The 21,311-nt window shown below is 44.4% G+C and overlaps 1 protein-coding gene across 5 annotated transcripts in view; it reads left to right on the top strand.

Moving 5' to 3' along the window:
• syne1a (spectrin repeat containing, nuclear envelope 1a) overlaps nt 1-21,311 on the top strand; it is a 252,167-nt gene that overhangs the window by 97,876 nt on the left and 132,980 nt on the right. For all 5 annotated transcript variants that reach the window (XM_063002393.1, XM_063002390.1, XM_063002389.1 and 2 more), the window contains 6 exons: nt 42-206; nt 6,990-7,349; nt 10,387-10,523; nt 16,247-16,424; nt 18,800-18,982; nt 19,529-19,672. In XM_063002393.1, coding sequence (XP_062858463.1) covers nt 42-206; nt 6,990-7,349; nt 10,387-10,523; nt 16,247-16,424; nt 18,800-18,982; nt 19,529-19,672 — 1,167 coding nt within the window. The remainder of the gene's footprint in view (nt 1-41; nt 207-6,989; nt 7,350-10,386; nt 10,524-16,246; nt 16,425-18,799; nt 18,983-19,528; nt 19,673-21,311) is intronic.

Here is a 21,311-nt window from a genome sequence, read left to right as displayed (position 1 = left end):
ATCAGATGGGTGTTAAACGCGTCCCGCTCTGTGTTTCGCAGGAGAGAGTCAGATTCTCGGAAGGCGTCGTGTTCGAGCATGAGAAATACGTGGCGACGGTGAGAGAGCTCACCGATTGGCTCATGACCAAAGGGGAGGAGCTTCAGCGATGTTACGACCCGACCGGTGACTCCGCCTCAGTTCAGCGGAAGCTGCTGGAAGTCCGGGTGAGAATAAAGTGGAAGTTCTCCATCACCACATGTACAGGCTGTGTAGTACATGTACACCTATGGTATTTAGACACTTGTGTCCAAAACGACTTACAATACAAGTTATTGGGGGTTAAGGGACTTGCTCAGGGGCCCGACAGTAGGCAACTTGGCTGTGATGAGGCTTGAACCAGCAATCTTCTGATTATCGGTCCAGTACCTTAACCGCTGAGGTTGTCTGAGAATGAGTGCTGGACTAGTAACCAAAAGATTGCCAGTTCAAGCCCCACTACTGCCTCAGTTTGGGCCCCTTAGCAAGGCCCTTAACCCTCAGTTGTTTAAATTGTATTCAGCCATAATTGCAAGTTGCAAACACAGACCAGGCATAACATTATGACCACTGACAGGTGAAGTGAATAACACTGATTATCTCTTCATCACGGCACCTGTTAGTGTGTGTGTGTGTGTGGGGGGGGGGGGGGGGTTGATGTTAGAAGCAGGAAAAATGGGCGAGCGTGAGGATCTGAGCGAGTTTGACGAGGGCCAAACTGTGATGGCTAGACGACTGGGTCAGAGCATCTCCAAAAGTCAGTATCTATCAAAACTGGTCCAAGGAAGGAACAGTGGTAAACCGGCGACAGGGTCATGGGCGGCCAAGGCTCATTGATGCACGTGAGGAGCGAAGGCTGGCCCGTGTGGTCCGATCCAACAGACGAGCTCCTGTAGCTCAGACTGCTGAAGACGTTCATGCCGGTTCTGATAGAAAGGTGTCAGAATACACAGAGCATCACAGTTTGTTACGTATGGGGCAGCAAAAGGGGGGCCAACACTGTATTAGAATGGTGGTCATAATGTCATAATAGGGCAGTTGTAGCCTAGCGGTTAAGGTACTCGACTAGTAATCAAAAGGTCGCTGGTTCAAGCCCCGCCGCTGCCAGTTTGCTGCTTTTGGGCCCTTGAGCAAGGCTCTCAACCCTCAATTGCTCAGACTGTATACTGTCACAGTGTGTGTGTGTGTGTGTTTTATTCTGTTGTTTAATAGATTTTTAAAGGTGACATTTACAGTAGTGTATAAAATATAAAAGTACGAGTAATTTACCAGATATTTACTTTGACAGAAATAACCTCTTAGAATATGACTGAGTAAAAGTCATATTGAAGTATAAGTGTTTAATGTACTTAAGTATCGAAAGTAATTTTCTGATATTATATGTACTTAAGTATTGGAAGTAGAAGTACAAGTGAGCACTGTCGCCTCACGACAAGAACGTCCTGGGTTCGATCCCCAGGTGTGTGGAGTTTGCATGTTCTCCACATGTCTGCGTGGGTTTCCTCCGGGAGCTCCGGTTCCTCCCACAGTCCAAAGACGTGCAAGTGAGGTGAACTGGTGATACAAAATTGTCCACGACTGTGTTCGATATTAAACTAGAGAAGTGATGAATCTTGTGTAATGAGTAACTACCTGTTCTGTTAGGAATGTAACCACAGTGTAAAACATGACGTTAAAATCCTAATAAACAAATAAATAGATTCTGAACCCCTCGGTTCGAAACTCAGCGATGCCGGGCGCCATGTGACATGCATAATTGGCAGTGCCTGGAGCAGATTGTAATTGGCCACCGTATCTGCAGGGAGGGGACCGGACTATGTGTGGGTCTTCATACGCTGTGTATGTACCCTGATTGGCGGAAGAGACGCCTGTGCAGAATACAGGGGCGAGAAGAGGCGCGGGCAGCGACGTGCTCTCCTCAGATGCAATCGGGTATCCCTCAGCAGCGGAAGACAAACTGACTGCGCTAAATCGGGAGGAAAATGGGATTTGTTTGTTTGTTTATTAGGATTTTAACGTCATGTTTTACACTCTGGTTACATTCATGACAGGAACGGTAGTTACTCATTACACAACATTCATCCGTTCACAAAGTCACACAGTCATGGACAATTTTGTATCTCCAATTCACCTCACTTGCACGTCTTTGGACTGTGGGAGGAAACCCGGAGCACCCGGAGGAAACCCACACAGACACGGGGAGAACATGCAAACTCCACACAGAAAGGACCCGGACCGCCCCACCTGGGGATCGCCCATACTTGTACTTTAATACTTTCTACACCACTAGATTGGCATTAGACTGATTTTTTATTCTAAATAAGCTGTAATAACATTCTTAATTCCCATTTAATCAGTCCTATTATTTACATAGTCACTACTGATCAATTCCTAATACAAACTGCCATCTGTAATCTAATCAGAAGCTCCTGAAGCTCAAAAGGTTTTATAGACATCGAACATTAAGCTATGAATGAAGCTCAGAAGATTAATAACCCACCTGGAACCATAAATCCTCCCCGTCAGTGTTCCATTACCACTTTTTGTTATTGATCGTGGAGAGTATGAACTGGTCATCTGGACTGGACTGGACAGTGAAAATGTGTGAGAAAAAAGATGTGAGAAGATATTGATCTGTTTAATGGTACATTTATTTACTGGGGTGAGTTTGAGAGTCTGTTTGCAGGAGGGAAAAAGAATAGAAATATAAGATGTGTAGTTATAAAGCTGAAGCTCATTCTGAAGCACATGTATTGTGTTAAATATTGAGATTAAGTGAAGCAGAAGGTCGAGAGAAGAGAACGTAGGAGAAATAAAAGAAAACGTTCTCCTGATTTACTAAGCTAAATATAGAAAACTAATGTAACTAATGTTGGACCATCTTCATACCCGCTGGCATACTCTTACTGAACTGTCTACCGTCTGTTTGGCCGACCATTATAGCGGCACCGTTCGTACATTAGTGATTACATGAATAGCACAATGAGTGTGTATTTAAAATGTGATTTGACGTACGTGATGTCACCTGAGGGAAGAATGTAAGGGTTTTGACACTCACTGTCCATTTTATCAGCTCCACTTACCATATAGAAGCACTTTGTAGTTCTACAAATACTGACTGTAGTCCATCTGTTTCTCTACATGCTTTGTTACCCCCTTTCATGCTGTTCTTCAATGGTCAGGACCCCCACAGAGCAGGTATTATTTGGGTGGTGGATCATTCTCAGCACTGCAGTGACACTGACATGGTGGTGGTGTGTTAGTGTGTGTTGTGCTGGTATGAGTGGATCACACACAGCAGCGCTGCTGGAGTTTTTAAACAACCCACTGTCACTGCTGGACTGAGAATCGTCCACCGACCAAATATATCCAGCCAACAGCGCCCCGTGGGCAGCGTCCTGTGACCACTGATGAAGGTCTAGAAGATGACCGACTCAAACAGCAGCAATAGATGAGCGATCGTCTCTGACTTTACATCTACAAGGTGGACCGACTAGGTAGGAGTGTCTAATAGAGTGGACAGTGAGTGGACACAGTGTCTGATCCACTCATACCAGCACGACACACACTAACACACCACCACCATGTCAGTGTCACTGCAGTGCTGAGAATCATCCACCACCTAAATAATACCTGCTCTGTGGGGGTCCTGACCATTGAAGAACAGCATGAAAGGGGGTAACAAAGCAGTAACAGTCAGTAATTGTAGAACTACAGAGTGCTTCTATATGGTAAGTGGAGCTGATAAAATGGACAGTGAGTGTAGAAACAAGGAGGTGGTTTTAATGTTATGTGTATATATATAAAAATGAAACGGTGATCTCATGTTAAGGAATAAAACCCAAACTGTCATCCTGTGATGAGTGGAAATTCGTCCAGACCTTCAGATCTAATCCAAGAACCACCACAAATTGACGGGTTCTTTCTTGCACAACAGCTTCTCAGTCCACGCAGATGTCAAACTTGCTTGATTGTGGACGGGATTATCCGTGTTCCAGCAGCTTTATATTTCTGACACGTCTGTTTATTAGTGGTTTTCGGATTACACTCGGCCCTCCGTATCTTTAGAATCAACCAACCGTAGATTAAAAAATACAAAGAGGCCACAAATGTATTAAACTGCTTCTGGAACAGTAGTGTCATCCCTGAGAGTATGGATTGTGCAGATTTCTGGTCTCATTTACACATACAGTGGTGCCTTGTAACGCCACGTCCCCTATACTCAAAGGGCGTCGAGAAATTTAAACGTCATCAAAGTGTGAATATGAGACAAATCTGCATTAGTGTGGAATAAGCGTCAGATCCAGGGTTACAGCTCCACATGTATCTGTGTTTATCTGGATTTTCCTCCCTGTTTCACTTTTAAACTTGTGTTACAGCTCCAGCTTCTGAGAAATGGTGAGAATCAGAATCAGCTTCTCCCAGAGTCTAAAACGCTTCTGGTTGAAAATAAAGCTTAACGTGGTTTAATGTAGTAAAAGAAGGAGACAGGAGCACTAAACTTCTCTTCATTATTACTGCTCATAAGTTCCTCCACTAATCACATTCCTCAATAAGTCACGTTAAGTTTTGTGCACCGCTGTCACACTTCATAGGAAATAACGGCACAGCGGTGCAAAAGCGGTTTTGTCTCTCACTTCTCATGTGAATGCGCTGGTACTAAACGGAATATTCCAACATCAATCATCTCCACCATTAAGAAGCGTTAGGAAACAATAAAGAAGTAAAACTAAAGTGCAGCTTTTATTGTATTTTTATTGATTTTTAACTGTTTTTAATTGTATTTCAGTGTGTTTATATTATATTTGTGTTATTTTCAGTGTATACGTGTCAAAAACAACCTCATTATTATACATGAGACTAAAATATCTGCAGCTCCACGGGACCATGGACGCATTAACAGGTTTCCCAAACATCCTTATATAAAAAAATACTTTGAAACTCAACGTCTTTAAAACTCGACGCCACTCCCAGAACCGACTGACGTTGAGTTTTGAGGAACTGCTGTACATGTACTGAGAATTAACAAAAGCATTCATTCTATTACGCTAGCACACCACCACAGTGACCCAGGTTCGAATTTCATTAGTGCTATTGGCCAGCTGGGAGTCTACACAGACATGACTGGCTATGTCTTGTGGATTACCCGAAGCGCTGCAGCTAGATTGGCGCCCTGTCCATAGTTTCAACATAAAAAACCCCACCTGTGTTTCCATTTCCAGTGGAGAGCGCGTCTTTTAATAAATGAGTGAGATCTGTGATCTGTACACAAGCCATCGGCACAGACGTTGTAAATAGACGCGAGGTTGACAAACACTGAACCCGTCCTTTAATCACGAGAGCGAGAGATTAAAAGAGAGAGAGAAGGAGACGGAGGACGTGAGACGGGAGGAGGATCATAAATCATGAAGAGTGACACAGAGAGAAGGAAATTGCTGAAAGGCAGGCGCTAACGAGAGGCGAAGGATAAATGGTCGTGGCTCCCGTCACGCGCTGGATCTATCACGCGCCTCACCGTAACGTCTTTACCTCCCCTGATTTTCCTCTCGCTCACTTTGTCTTGTTCAGTCAGACTCTCTCTGTTTTCTACCTGAGGGCAGAGACAGAGGACAGGCGTGTCTGGGTGGCACTGGCTACTCCTGACGTCTGATTGGCCACACAGGAATCCACGCCAAACATTCTTAGTAAAAATCAGACGTGTAGAGTAGTTACAGCTCGTCATCAAATCCCTCTGAAAAGAGGAAGCAAGTGCTAGCCATCATCTTTTGGGAGTACCGTAGATTTCCCCTACATGTGTGTGTGAACTTTTCACTTCTACTGTACCTGTAGGTGATGCACAGCTCCAGGGTCCTACAGAACTGGATTTTAAACCTCTCTGGTCTCTGGTCACCATCTCTACATTTCTCTGTGTACTCTTCTCTCAAAAAAAGTATTTTCAGGGTGAATTGGAAGCTTTGATGCCCCCTAAGTTGTCAGTATGTGAGTGAATGTGCCAGTTTTTTGCCCTGAAATTGATTGGCAGACACACACACACACACACATATATATATATATATATATATATAAAATCTGTCTGTCTTTCTGTCTGTCCATCTGTCTGTCTTTCTGTCTATTTATAATCTATCTATCCATAATCTGTCTGTCTTTCTGTCTGTCTATCTATCTATTTATATCTGTCTGTCTATGTCTGCCTGTTTGTCTGTTTGTCTATCTGTCTATCTGTTTATAGTCTGTCTATCTATCGATCTATATTCTGTCTATAATCTGTCTGTCTGTCTATTTATAATCTATCTTTATATAATCTGTGTCTGTATATTTATCTCTCTATAATCTGTATGTCTGTCTGTCTTTCTGTTTGTCCATTTGTCTGTCTTTCTGTCTATAATCTATATATAATCTGTATGTCTGTCTGTCATTCTGTTTGTCTATCTGTTTTTATGTCTTATCTATCTATCTACAGTATATCTATGTCTGTCTATATGTCTTCCTGTTTGTCTATTTGTCTATCTGTCTGTCTGTCTAGCTATTGGTCTATATATCTGTCTGTCTGTCAATCTGTCTGTCTATCAGTGGTTTACAGACTCACTGTGACTGAATAATATCAGAATAATGTTACTGAAGGTGAATGAATGAAACCTCTCAGCAATTTACATTTTAAATACTTTCATCACTTTAGTTTGTTGATGAATCCCAATCGGTGCTTTTTATTTAAATAAAAATAAACCTTATTTAAAAAAATAACCTATGTTTCATTTTATCTTTGTTAACTGCTTTGGCTGCTCATTGGCCATCATATTTCTATAGCTCCAGAATCACCACTGCTCTCACCCTCCCTCTGTCTGATTTAAACTCGCCCTCTCTCCCACCCTCCCTCACTAGCTCCCTCACTCTCTCCCTCCCTCCCTCCCTCCGTTCCTCCATCCCGTCCTCTCCGCCGCTCGCTCATTCTCTCTCCTCCCTCCTTGTGGCAGGAGCTGGTGGCGCAGGGCGCTCGCGAAGGGCGCGAGAGGCTGCGGCGAGTGCGGATGTGCGCAGAGAGCGCCTGTAGGCTGACGGCGGCGGCGGGCTGCGAGCTGATGGATGGAGAGGTGCTGGCGCTGGCCCGAGCCCTGCAGCAGTGGGAGGGGCAGGCTCTGAGGGCCCGCGACACCCTGGAGACCGCGGTCTCCGTGGCGACCGGAGCCGAGCACGAGCGCCGGCGGCTCGCCGAGCAGCTGGAGGAGGAGATGGAGCGGCTGGAGCGGCAGCTGAAGGAGTGGAGCGACGGTCTGAAGCGCTCCGAGAGGAGGAACAGCGGAGCGGCCGCCGTGGAGGGATGGACCGTCGCCAAGGTAACTGGGGAAGGGATGCAGGGAGGGATGGAGAGAGAGAGGAGACGCCGGCGTGGGCTCTTATTAAATTTTTAGATGATGGTCGGTGCTTAGATTTTTGAGACAGTTCAGGATATGAATTCATGGCTGCAGTTATAACACCGATGCTTATCTGCGTGTTGTTGGGTAGAATAAATACTTGCCTGGCATCGTCATACTTTATAACTTTGACTATATAAGTTTGTTTACTCTAAAATGGGCTAATTTTTTCTTTATTTTATAATTTATGGCTCTTATTTCACATTTACGGTGCGTAGTTTTCTCAGCTGTTGCGAATTGCATTTAATAAATTCTTTACACAAATAGAACTTGCAAGTTGTGTAGTATAGGGGTGTCTGTTTATTAGGGTTTTAACGTCAACCCACACAGACACGGGGAGAACATGCAAACTCCACACAGAAAGGACCCGGACCGCCCCACCTGGGGATCGAACCCGGGAGTTTCTTGCTGTGAGGCGACAGTGCTACCCACTTAGCCACGGTGCCGCCCGTATAGGGGTGTATGATCTGATCTGGACCATATTTGTTGTTGCATTGTTTATCCTGTGTGCCTTGCGCCCATTGAAAAGCTGGGACAGGCTCCAGCAGCCCCCGCGACCCTAATTGGATGAGCGGTTAAGAAAATGAATTAATGAATTATTTTATTTACTGATTTTTATTTACTGATGTTTGGCAAGTCATAGGCCTAGTGGTTTAAGTGCTGAACTAGTAATCGGAAGGTCGCTGGGTCAAGCCCCACCACTGTCTCGCTGCGGTTGGACCCTTGAGTAAGACTCTAATCTCATAATCACTCAGACTGTGTACTGTAACTCTACTGTAAGTCGCTTAAGATAAAGACGTCTGCTAAATGCAGAGAATGTAAATGTATGTATAGAACATTTAGTATCTGGACACTTGATCGTGAGCCTGTCTGGCGTGTTATTAAAATACACTGACCTCTATATGTTCTTAGTTATAACAACAGCCGCTCTTTTAAAATGGCACGTGTATGGCTGGGCACTGATGTTGGTCAAAAAAGCCTCAGTTGATGTTCCAGTTCATTCCAAAGCTGTGTGAGGCTGAGGTCAGGGCTCTGGGCAGGACAGTGTGTTGGAGTTTCTCGATAGATCTTGCTTTGTGCACAGGGGCACAGTCATGCTGAGAAAGTAAAGGACCTTCCCTAAACTGTTGCTCCAAAGTTGGAAGCATATCATTTTCTATATATAATTGATTTATTACTCCTGTTGTGGCTGAAACACATGAATTCAGCCACAACATTAAAACCACCTCCTTGTTTCTACACTCACTGTCCATGTTATCAGCTCCACTTACCATATAGAAACACTCTGTAGTTCTACAATTACTGACTGTAGTCCATCTGTTTCTTTACATGCTTTGTTAGCTCCTTTCATGCTGTTCTTCAATGGTCAGGACCCCCACAGGACCACCACAGAGCAGGTATTATTTAGGTGGTGGATCATTCTCAGCACTGCAGTGATACTGACATGGTGGTGGTGTGTTAGTGTGTGTTGTGCTGGTATGAGTGGATCAGACACAGCAGCGCTGCTGGAGTTTTTAAACACCGTGTCCACTCACTGTCCACTCTATTAGACACTCCTACCTAGTCGGTCCACCTTGTAGATGTGAAGTCAGAGACGATCGCTCATCTATTGCTGCTGTTTGAGTCGGTCGTCTTCTAGATCTTCATCAGTGGTCACAGGACGCTGCCCACGGGGCGCTGTTGGCTGGATGTTTTTGGTTGGTGGACTATTCTCAGTCCAGCAGTGACAGCGCTGCTGTGTCTGATCCACTCATACCAGCACAACACACACTAACACACCACCACCATGTCAGTGTCACTGCAGTGCTGAGAATGATCCACCACCTAAATAATACCTGCTCTGTGGTGGTCCTGTGGTGGTCCTGACCATTGAAGAACAGCATGAAAGGCGGCTAACAAAGCATGCAGAGAAACAGATGGACTACAGTCAGTAATTGTTTCTATATGGTAAGTGGAGCATTTTTAAAACATTTAAATGACAACTGTGATGGTTACTTCAACTTTGTTCCTCGATCCCTGCGTGTGTTTCGGGTCTCCACCTCTTCTATCCGTCCAGATCATTCACACAAGCAGCGGCGGTGGTTGTGGTGGTTGTGGTGGTGGTGGTGGTGGGGTTGAGGTGGTGGTGGGGTTGGTGGTGGCGTGTTTAAGAACAGCAGATGGGATTCCAGAGCTCTGCTTTCCTTTTTTTTCTTCTTTTTTTGGGATCATTTTCACAAACCCGCCGTTCTCTACTCTCTCTCACTCTCTCTCCACTCTCGCTCTCCACTCTCGCTCTCTCATATTTCCCCTCTCTCTCTCTCTTCCGGTGTCCAGGCTTGTTTGTGTTACATGCTTGTTTGCGCAGCTCTCCGACATCTGACAGCTGATTCCCAGCGAGGGAGGGAGGGCGGGAGAGATAGAGATAGGGCGAGAGACACCGTACACACATGCGTGTGTAAGACGGGGGTGGGAGAGCGACCGATGAAGTACGAGCTATAGGAGGAGTGTGAGGAGGAAGAGGAGGAGAGAGTCAGTTCAGTAGAGGAGAGAGGAGGAGAACTCGTCGTGCAGAAAGGAAAGCGCTTCCCCGGCTGGTTCCTGGAGAGCGTCCGCAGCGGAGAGGGAAATACGAGGAGGAGGAGGAAGAGGCATGACTCTGCCTCTGCACAATCTCAGGCATGCTCACGGACGAGGAGAGGAGCTCAGCACTCTTTCCCGCTGTACTCATTCTGCGTGAAAACAGAAGAGCTCTTGTGGAGCCCCACAGGCTGAATGGAGCTGTGTGCGTATGTGTGTGTGTGCGTGTGTGTGTGTGTGTGTGTGTGTGTCGTATCGGCATCTCGGTGCGGATAACGGAAATTAAAATTTTAATCTGGCAAGCTTGTGCTCCCTGCTGATTCTCATCTCTTAACTGCTGTGTGTGTGTGTGTGTGTGTGTGTGTGTGTGTGTGTGTGTGTGTGTGTGTGTGTGTAACAGGGGGTTCTGGAAGGTCTTCAGACAGCAGAAGTAATGGAGGAGAAGCTGAAGACTCAGCTCAATGAGCTGTGTGGATATTCGAGTGACCTGGGCCCTCAGTCAGAGCGGGTCAGCGCCCTCATCAAACTGCACAACAGGTGAAACTCGTGTACACACACACACACACACACACGTGAACACACACACACCTTCCTGCACCCTGGTACACACACATTACTGTATGTTAAGCTACGATTTGTTGGGTGTTTGGTGTGTCCCATTCTGAGTTCTGCACAGCCTCCCACACCGGCGCGTGTTTATACGTACCGTGTCCAGCTACATTCCAAGTGCCGTTCCACTCCAGCGGAAACACATTTCACACAGTTTACACCGTCAGGGCTGTGATTGGTCGGGTGTGTTTACTTGCACGGCATGCCTGACAAGTTGTACCGTTAACATTTACATGTGCGGCATTTAGCACACGCTTGTATCCGAGGCGGCTTACACTCGTCACTGAGTACAGTTCAAGCAACAGATGGTAAAGGACCAGCAACCTTGTGATTACTAGCCCAGTACCTTAACTACTGAGCTACTTGGTACCACTGGTCCAGGCGTGGTTTGAATTACGGGCCGATTGGAAGGGCCTGACCCTCCTTATTAACACTTGGACCCCCTCCAACCCAAAAAAAAGGTAAAAAGAGCAGTTTGTTGGGTCATTAGTTAGCTGAATTGTAACTACAGGCAAATGTAGACACTAGCTGACATAATCATTCATTTATATTGCATTGTAAGCAATGGAGGGTTAAGGGCCTTGCTGAAGGGTCCAACAGTGACAACCTGGCAATGTTGTGGCTTGAACCAGCGACCTTTTGATTACTAGTCCAGTACCTTAATCACTGAGCTACCACTGCCTCTGATACCATTGGTCCTGTCATGATTTAAATTATGGGGTGGATTAGAAGGGTGTGACCCTCCTTATTAATACTTGGACCCCCCTCCTCCCAACCCAAAAAAGGTAAAAACTGCTGACGTAAGCATTCATGTACAGGCATTTAGCAGATGCTTTTTTATCCAAAGCAATGGAGGGTTAAGGGCCTTGCTGAAGGGCCCAACAGTGACAACCTGGCAGTGGTGTGACTTGATTCAAATTACTGGGTGGATTGGAAGGGTCTGTCCCTCCTTATTAATACTTGGACCCCTCTCAACCCAAAAAAAGCTTTAAAAAAAAAAGCAGTTTGTTGGGTTGTTAGTTATCTAAACTGTAACTTCAGGCAAAACGTAGATACTAGCTGACGTAAGCATTCATTTACATTTTTAGCATTTAGCAGATGCTTTTATTAAAATAGACTTACAGTACTGCAATTGATGGTTAAGGGCCTTGCTCAGGGGCCCAACAGTGGCAACCTGACACTGGTGTGGCTTGAACCAGCGACCTTATGATTACTAGTCCAGTACCTTAACCACTAGGCTACCACTGCCTCTGGTACCACTGGTTCAGGCAAGGTTCGAAGTACGGGGTGATTGGAAGGGTCTGACCCTCTTAAATACTACATTTTTTGGCATTTATCAGACGCTTTTTTATCCAAAGTTCGTTGGGAACTGGTGTGATAACAAACCAGTAATGAAGCCGTCTTCCAAACATCTGCAGTTGTAGGTCAAGGGTGAAAATTATGATCACAGATCAATGATTAAATGATATGTACCACATCTTGTCTGCATTCCAACGTTGTCTCCTCCTCTAGCTCACAAAGTCTGGCTGAAACAATTACTATAGTACATGTTTACAAATGCAGAGCTGCTTTTAATGCCTTGTGACATCGTTAGGGCCCACGGGTTCCATCGGAGTCCAACATTAATGCAGGGCTTTGCTTAGTATTAGACGGAGGGATGTGTTTGTACCTGGTGCAGTAGACTGTTAACCTCTTCACACACGAGCACATTAATTAGACGGGAATTCGTAATGTTTCATTATTCTTTTATTGCCACATAAATAAAAAATACAGGTGAAGGACTACCACTTATTCCACATATACCATGTCCATAAAGTTCCTCTTTTTTAATCTCATTTTTCCAAAAATGTGATCTATCACACACTGGTGGACTGAGTAGCTTCTGCTGTAATAACTTTTCACCTTTTTTGGCTAATTGTTTACAACTTTCCTGGGTATGCGCGTGCCCCTGATGTCCTTGTCGGGTGAGCACATGGCCACCTGAGTTTTCTGGACGAGCTTTTGGAATGGGATATCCCATACTCCACTAATGCTCTCGTCTATCTGTTCTATCACTCCTGCACTGCGAATTTTATCCGGCTCATATTTATTTACCTATTTTCGTTATTTTGGCCACCTTTTATTGAGTAGTTTCATTTTTTGTTGCGACTCTTTAGCTGCGGTGTAGCTTTGACTTGGTTAAGCAAGCCGCATAGTGGGTTCGTCCTCCTTGGTCTCGTACGTGTGTGACAATCCCATCTCAAGAAACCAGCCTAATCAAATGGTTTGGTTTATTTTATATACAGTGGGGTCAAAAAGTATTTAGTCAGCCACTGATTGTGCAGGTTCTCCTACTTAGAAAGATGAGAGAGGTCTGTAATTTTCATCATAGCTACACTTCAACTATGAGAGACAAAATGAGAAAAAAAAATCCAGGAAATCACATTGTAGGATTTTTAAAGAATTTATTTGTAAATTATGGTGGAAAATAAGTATTTGGTCAATAACAAACAAGCAAGATTTCTGGCTCTCACAGACCTGTAACTTCTTCTTTAAGAAGCTCTTCTGTCCTCCACTCGTTACCTGTATTAATGGCACCTGTTTGACCTCCTTATCTGTATAAAAGACACCTGTCCACAGCCTCAAACAGTCAGACTCCAAACTCACCCATGGCCAAGACCAAAGAGCTGTCGAAGGACACCAGGAAGAAAATTGTAGACCTGCACCAGGCTGGGAAGAGTGAATCTACAATAGGCAAGCAGGTTGGTGTGAATAAATCAACTGTAGGAGCAATTGTAAGAAAATGGAAGACATACAAGACCATTGATAATCTCCCTTGGGGTCAAGATCTCATCCCGTGGGGTCAAAATGATCATGAGAACGGTGAGCAAACATCCCAGAACTACACGGAGGGACCTGATGAATGACCTGCAGAGAGCTGGGACCAAAGTAACAAAGGCTAACATCAGTAACACACTACGCCGAGAGGGACTCAAATCCTGCAGTGCCAGGCGTGTCCCCCTGCTTAAGCCAGTACATGTTCAGGCCCGTCTGAAGTTTGCCAGAGAGCATATGGATGATCCAGAAGAGGATTGGGAGAATATCATGTGGTCAGATGAAACCAAAATGGAACTTTTTGGTAAGAACTCAACTCGTCGTGTTTGGAGGAAGAAGAACCCAAGAACACCATACCTACTGTGAAGCATGGGGGTGGAAACATCATGCTTTGGGGCTGTTTTTCTGCAAAGGGGACAGGACGACTGATCCGTGTTAAGGGAAGAATGAACGGGACCATGTATCGTGAGATTTTAAGCCAAAACCTCCTTCCATCAGTGAGAGCATTGAGGATGGAACGTGGCTGGGTCTTCCAGCATGACGATGATCCCAAACACACCGCTCGGGCGACGAAGGAGTGGCTCCGTAAAAAGCATTTCAAGGTCCTGGAGTGGCCTAGCCAGTCTCCAGACCTCAACCCCATAGAAAATTTGTGGAGTCCGTGTTGCCCAGCGACAGCCCCAAAACACCACTGCTCTAGAGGAGATCTGCATGGAGGAATGGGCCAAAATAGCAGCTACAGTGTGTGCAAACCTGGTGAAGACTTACAGGAAACGTTTCACCTCTGTCATTGCCAACAAAGGTCATGTTACAAAGTATTGAGTTGAACTTTTGTTATTGACCAAATACTTATTTTCCACCATAATTTACAAATAAATTCTTTAAAAATCCTACAATGTGATTTCCTGGATTTTTTTCTCATTTTGTCTCTCATAGTTGAAGTGTAGCTATGATGAAAATTACAGACCTCTCTCATCTTTCTAAGTAGGAGAACCTGCACAATCAGTGGCTGACCAAATACTTTTTGGCCCCACTGTATGGTAATGAATAATAAGAGCTGATGGAGTAAAAGCTGAGAGGACTTGAGTAGGTTCAGTTACAGTCTGTGTGGGTTTCCTCAGAATACCCCATATTCCATCGACGTTCATAAAAGCACGCACAAGATGGACTGACTGCTTTAATTTGGCATGTAAGTGTACAGAATCAGCAAATAGTGGATTGTTGTCCCCTTCAAGGTATATTCCTTGGGCCCAGTGTTTCTCACAGTGACCCGGATGAGAATGAATCAGTAATTAAAAATGAAATGAAAATTAATTAGACACAGATGCATTTATACAGTAATGTACAGAGCTGATGATGAGATCCGGATAAAGAGGGGGGGAATAAATAAGACGAGACCACCTAGCACAGCTGCTAGTGCACGGCTTGATTAATAATTCATTCAGTTCATGCAAAATGAATCCGAACCTCGATCCGGGAATTAAAAAAACGAACTCGCAGTTCAGTGGGGAAATGAAGTTATTTACAGAATTATGATGTTCCCTAATGGACTGAAATGAAACAGGACGTGTTAGGAAGTGCGCTTTTGAAATCATACCTGTATTAATAAACAAGTAAGGGAAGTTATGTAGGGTTAATATGGGCGCAGTGCATCAGCCGACTCGTATCAGCTTGAATAATAAGTAAATTAAGTATTTTACACTAGTAATATAGCTACACTAGTGGACAGAACATCACTAAATACCTTCAACTCTGCATTTAACTTCAGGCTACTGAATATATATTATTAACATTATAATTAAAGATAATCACTTTATTCACGAAGGAAACAGAATCCAACACTTTAAGCCTCCTAATATAATAAAAGCGCAACATGAGCATGGAACTGTGCTCGCTTGTAGCATGTGTGAAAGTGGTGTGTACTTTATATACCATGGTAAACCTTATTTATTAAGATTTTTAAAAACAATCTCCATCACTTTTCTACATCGTCACCCTCCGATGCGTTTTTCCAGCGTCGTACCGACTTTTTAATGCCGTCAGGAACAAATAATGTTTTTGGTTGAGCGAGTAGCCACTGATGCGCCGCTGCTTTCACATCATCATCACATGAAAATCTTCTTCCCCTGAAAGCTTCTTTGAGCGTCCAGACAGGTGGAAATCAGATGGAGCTAAACCCGGACTATAAGCGTCTCTCAGTCTCTCAGACACGACCGATTACTCCTCCTACACCCTCAATCCTTATAACCAACATATAAAAGTGAGAAAACTCAGGTGGCACAGCGGTAAAACACACTAGGACACCAGAGCTGGGATTTCAAATACATCTTAACATTTATTCACTCACCCAAAACCAGCATGGCTATTTTATCTTCTGCACATTTTGGATGGTGGAAGAAAATTAAAGTACCTTGAGGGAGGTGTGATGTGCTTATATCAATAAAAAAAAATAATATCAGTGCTTGTAATATCAGTGCTGCCCGTACATAGTATTTAATTCTAGATTGTGAATCAGTGCTTTAAGGCTTGGTTTGCCTGATGAGACCAGCTCCTGAGCCGAGCCGTCTGCCTTCCTTAGCATGGAATTATTTTATGTACTTATTTATTTATTTTACCTCCTAATAAACCCCACAAACCTCCCGTCGTGCCTTCATCTGACTGCCCGCTGAATCCCGGCCTCATCAGAATTCCGGCCGATGCGTGCAGGTTCTGTGTGTGTTTTGCAGCGTTTTCAATTTTTTGGATGCCCCTGCGTTTCCTCGGAGAGAACCCGTTTATTAAAACAGATGTCTGCTTACCTCTCTGCTCACCCTCTGTCTCTCCTCGTGTCGCGCCAGCCTCAGCCTCCGAGCGGCCCGCGAATGTCAGAACAAGGAGAAGCTCCTGGAGCAGCGATTCCGCTCCTCCATGCGCGACTTCCGCCAGTGGCTGGTCAACGCCAACATCTCCACCGCCAAGTGCTTCGACTCACCGCACAGCATCCAGGAGGTCTCCGCTGCCCTCCAGAGGATTCAGGTAAGGACACGTCGCCGCGGCTAGACGCGCCTACCGGTTTTGGGCGAAGGCCAGATTGGCCGCAGCGGGTCGTCTCGCCTCCTGCCAGGCACGAGGAGCCAGGCTTTGACGAAGTGACACGCTTTTCACAGCTCCCGCGGGACGCTCTGACTAAAACCTGCCAAAATAGCCAAGGACGTGCCAGAGTGGACGGTTTTATATTTTCAATTAGGTACGAGCGTGGAGATGATCTTTGGCTGCTCGCTGCAGCACCATAATTAGCAGGAGAGAAAGAGACTATAAGGGTCAGAGGAAATGAATGTAGATGGCAGAGGAAGGCGCTATAATGCAGGCTGTATTATACATTATATAAAACTGGTTTGGATGGTCCTGACTGGATGGTGTGGTTCATTAAAAATGTATTTTTAATCACCTCACTGAGGTACAAACCCTATTAAAACCCTATTAAATATTTCCAGAATGCAGTAAAAACAAAAATCTGATTTGCTGAACCTTTTAATCTTTATTTAACTAGAAGTACGAATGAAAGATTTCTAGTGTTTTTTTTGGAATTTAAACCTACTGCCTACCTGATCAGCTGCCTCGGTAGAGAGGATTCTAAAACGACATGGAGCTCATAAGGCTGAGAATAAGATTTAGACGCTCGACTTAAAGACAGAGATTACGCCATCGACGCCACAGTTTTAGTTTACTAAGCTAACACAGTTAACATCTCCCTGCGTGTACCGAAAACGGGTAAACCAGACCTGGGCATTGTACGGCCACCCCCAACCGGCCTGCATGAGGTCAGTGGCAATTAAATTCAGACGTAAATAAATGAACAACATACATGCAATACAACAGGATTGTTTCTTCTTCTTTTTTCTTTAAATTTCCGTAAGTTTCGTTTTCGGTGAACAGAACTGAGTGTGATTTAACAAGACACGAACTTCTGAAGTATTTATTTACTGAAGTCAGATGTAAAGCTGTTTAAGGATCACAATATAGGCTCTAAATCGCTGTTACGCTACTAAACAGAGAAATACAAGAACACCTGAAGCTTTGCTAACTAAACTGCAAAAGCAACAAGGACTTTTTTTTACAAAGACACATTTTTTACTAACACATTCAGAACTGACGCAGTCAGGACCAGCTTTGTGATTTTTAAAAGAATATCCAACAATAACAAAGGACTAAAAAACAGCAAATGAGGTGATTAGACTCCAAACAAAATAGCAAAAAACTTTGTGTAAAGTTTAAAAACCTGCACATTTTGTGAGTAGTTGATGAAATAGTGAAATAATGTTGATGTTTTTACTCTGCCTACTTCTCATTTTCTGTTTGTAACATCTAAACAGTAACAGCTTACCAGAACTGTACAATTTACTGCTTTTTATAAAGAGATAAAATTAATATTGGGTAGAATTAAGTTCGCCCTATTGGTCCGGCCCTCCACAACAGTCCCAGTTTCTTGAAAAATGTAATTGCCCACCCCTGGGTTAAACTGTCCCTGATGAGCCTGAATTTACAAATAAACGCCACTCGTATAATTACACCTTTATACAAATTAAACATCAACGATAATTTATTTAAATTTTTTGGTGAGAAAAGTCGTGCCGCACTGAATGCTGGGATTGCCTTCAGCGCTGAGGAGGCGTCGGACGCTCCCTTGTTATTTAGTCAGATGGTGGAACAGTGAGTAGCATTATCGCCTGGGTTTGATCTCCTGGACGGGCAGTTTGCATGTTCTCCCTGTGTCCATGTGGGTTTCCTCTGGTCGACGACATGCTGTCAGGCTGTGTGGGTGTGTGACCTGTAATGAACTGGTGACCTGTACAGATTGTTTCCTACTTATTGTTCAATAAATCAGACCCACTGCCACCTTGACCAGGATAAAGCGGTGGCAAAAGCGATCGTAGGGCAACACATCCACTCCACCTAGGGTCAGTTAGGATTAGCCAATCCACCTAGACACAGGAAGAACATGTGAAACTCCTCACAGACAGTGATCAAACATATAACATCCTGTCACAATTGATTTAGCCTTGTATTGACCAGACGTAGGCGGCATCTCAGTCAGACGAAAACCGGCGCGGTACACGCAGGCACTTATCTTTTATTTAGAAGCGACTACATCTTGAATGTGGAACAATGTTTCCGCACCAGTGCGTCCCCTCAGTGACCAATATGGCAGCAGACAGGCTCTGTTTACGCTCAGCCGGGTCTTTATGATTCGATCAGAGAGAGGATAAAACGGGGGGACAGAGGGGTGCACAGATGCCAGGAGGCAGGAGATCCCCGCAGTGGGCCTGTCAGGATCTGGACGCGACCGCTAGAACTTATTGCCCTCTGATCTGTGATCGTCTGACCGACGCGTCGCTCATTGTGTGCCGCAGGAGTTCCTGAGTGACAGGCAGCAGGGCCAGACCCGATTAAACGCCGTGCTCTCTCACGGGGAACAGCTCGACGCCGTGGTGCCCGCTGACAGGGTGGAGACGGTGCGGGCCAAAACGAACGCTGCCAGGGACGACTGGAGTAACCTGATGGACAACCTGCAGCAGAGACAGACCGTGTTACAGGTACAACTTTTCACATGTCAACTGTTATTACAGTGGAACCTCGATTTAACGGACTAAAAGGGGGGAGCACTGGTTTGTAAAATGCAGTTGCCCAAAACAGCACTCAAAGGTCCACAAAAGTACCAAACATGGACATATGATCAACAGTAACATGAACAATGTAAATATGTCACGTAAAACATGTAAATAAATATTAAAATCGGTTGTCTGTACTACTAGGGAGAAATTGCTCATAAGTTCCTGCACTAATGAAATTCCTCGCTCGCTATTTTAGTACAATAAGTCACATTAAGTTTTGTTTGTACGACCTGATTCGCTTTTACTGCGTCGTATCAAACAGTTCGTCTCATTGGAGGAGCTTTGAACTGTTTTGACAGCATGTTAGGCAGGGGGTTGTCATTTTTTTGGTTTATCATGTATATGGTGGTCAATTGAGTCCCTAAATGGATGCAGATGCTCAGAAACAAGACTCATATAGTCTGGAACATTCATAAATTCTTCTAAATTTGTTGTTTGTCCATTTCCCTTCTGTGTGTATGTGTGCAGGCTTTGCAGGGTCTGATGCAGGAGTTCGAGGCGAGTGTGGAGCCTCTTCAGGACTGGCTAAACAGAACCGAGATCACCGTACAGGAGAGCAGCACTCGCCTCCACGACCTGCCAGCCAAGAGACTAGAGCTCAGTAAACTGCAGGTACAACGATTAAGCTTCAAAAACGTCACAATATCACTGAAAATAGTTTGCATGTTCTCTCTTTGTCCATGTGGGACAAGTTGACAACATGCTGTCAGGCCATGTGTGTGTGTGTGTGTTCTGTAATGAACTGGCGATCTTGACTTGTTGTTTCCTGCCTTTTTTTCTAGTAATTCAGACCCACTGCAACCCTGACCAGGGTAAAGCAGTGGTAAAACCACAAGGTTCAAAACTCTATACATAACTGCTAAAATACTGCCAGTAAAACACTGTCTATTATGAATGTTCAATTCCTAATAGCAATTCTCCTTCTAGCAAAACTCCTTCCCTCAGTCACAGCCAGTTGTGCCTGTTAGAGGCCTGGTTAGGTTGATAGCCCAGCATGGTCCTTTTTATCTGAGAACTTCATGTCTATTTTTCCCTAAAACAAGCTGAAACGTGGACTGACCAAAGCAGACGTTTCAACTGTCTTTTATTCTTTTTTTGGCTAATACAGTTGAGTTTGTGTTTCTAGATGCAGCGGCGGGCTGTGTCTAGTGACAATGAATTATCCCGATCCCGAATTATCCCATGTGTCTGTATTTAGATAGATTTAGATTTACATCGATCAGCCTTAACATTAAAACCACCTCCTTGTTTCTACACTCACTGTCCATTTTATCGGCTCCACTCACCATATAGGAGCACTTTGTAGTTCTACAATTACTGACTGTAGTCCATCTGTTTCTCTACATGCTTTGTTACCCCCCTTTCATGCTGTTCTTCAATGGTCAGGACCCCCACAGAGCAGGTATTATTTAGGTGGTGGATGATTCTCAGCACTGCAGTGACACTGACATGGTGGTGGTGTGTTAGTGTGTGTTATGCTGGTATGAGTAGATCAGACACAGCAACGCTGCTGGAGTTTTTAAATACCGTGTCCACTCACTGTCCACTCTATTAGACACTCCTACCTAGTCGGTCCACCTTGTAGATGTAAAGTCAGAGACGATCGCTCATCTATTGCTGCTGTTTGAGTCGGTCGTCTTCTAGACCTTCATCAGTGCTCACAGGATTTTTTGGGTTGGTGGACTATTCTCAGTCCAGCAGTGACAGTGAGGTGTTTAAAAACTCCAGCAGCGCTGCTGTGTCTGATCCACTCATACCAGCACAACACACACAAAGTATGCAGAGAAACAGATGGACTACAGTTAGTAATTGTAGAACTACAAAGAGCTTCTATATGGTAAGTGGTATGTGGTAGAAACAAGGAGGTGGTTTTAATGTTATGGCTGAGAGTATTGTACACTAAGCTAAGATTTATAGAGATGATTATTGACCAGGCTAATTTATGGTTAATTATGTAATTGTGTGACGAATCCATTATACTCTTATATTTTATATTTTAATGTTAGAAGGGAATCGGTACTGAGGTGCTTTGCTCTTTGTACTGTGCGTTTAATTAAATGATGAGTAGACAGGAGGATTAATAAGAATTACGCTCTATTTGAACACTTCATTTAAGGCTCTTTTTTGTATTAGATAATGAAATTATCCCGGTAAAGCACTCAGCATTGATTCTGCCGAGTCAGCTCTCCGATACGGTGCAGGATTAGACTGAAATCTAATTAATTCTGATTTCCGAGAGCTTTGTGTTGCA

Source organism: Trichomycterus rosablanca, chromosome 9 (genome assembly GCF_030014385.1).
Source record: "Trichomycterus rosablanca isolate fTriRos1 chromosome 9, fTriRos1.hap1, whole genome shotgun sequence".
Lineage (NCBI taxonomy): Eukaryota > Metazoa > Chordata > Actinopteri > Siluriformes > Trichomycteridae > Trichomycterus > Trichomycterus rosablanca.
This window is presented reverse-complemented; position numbering and strand designations above follow the sequence as displayed.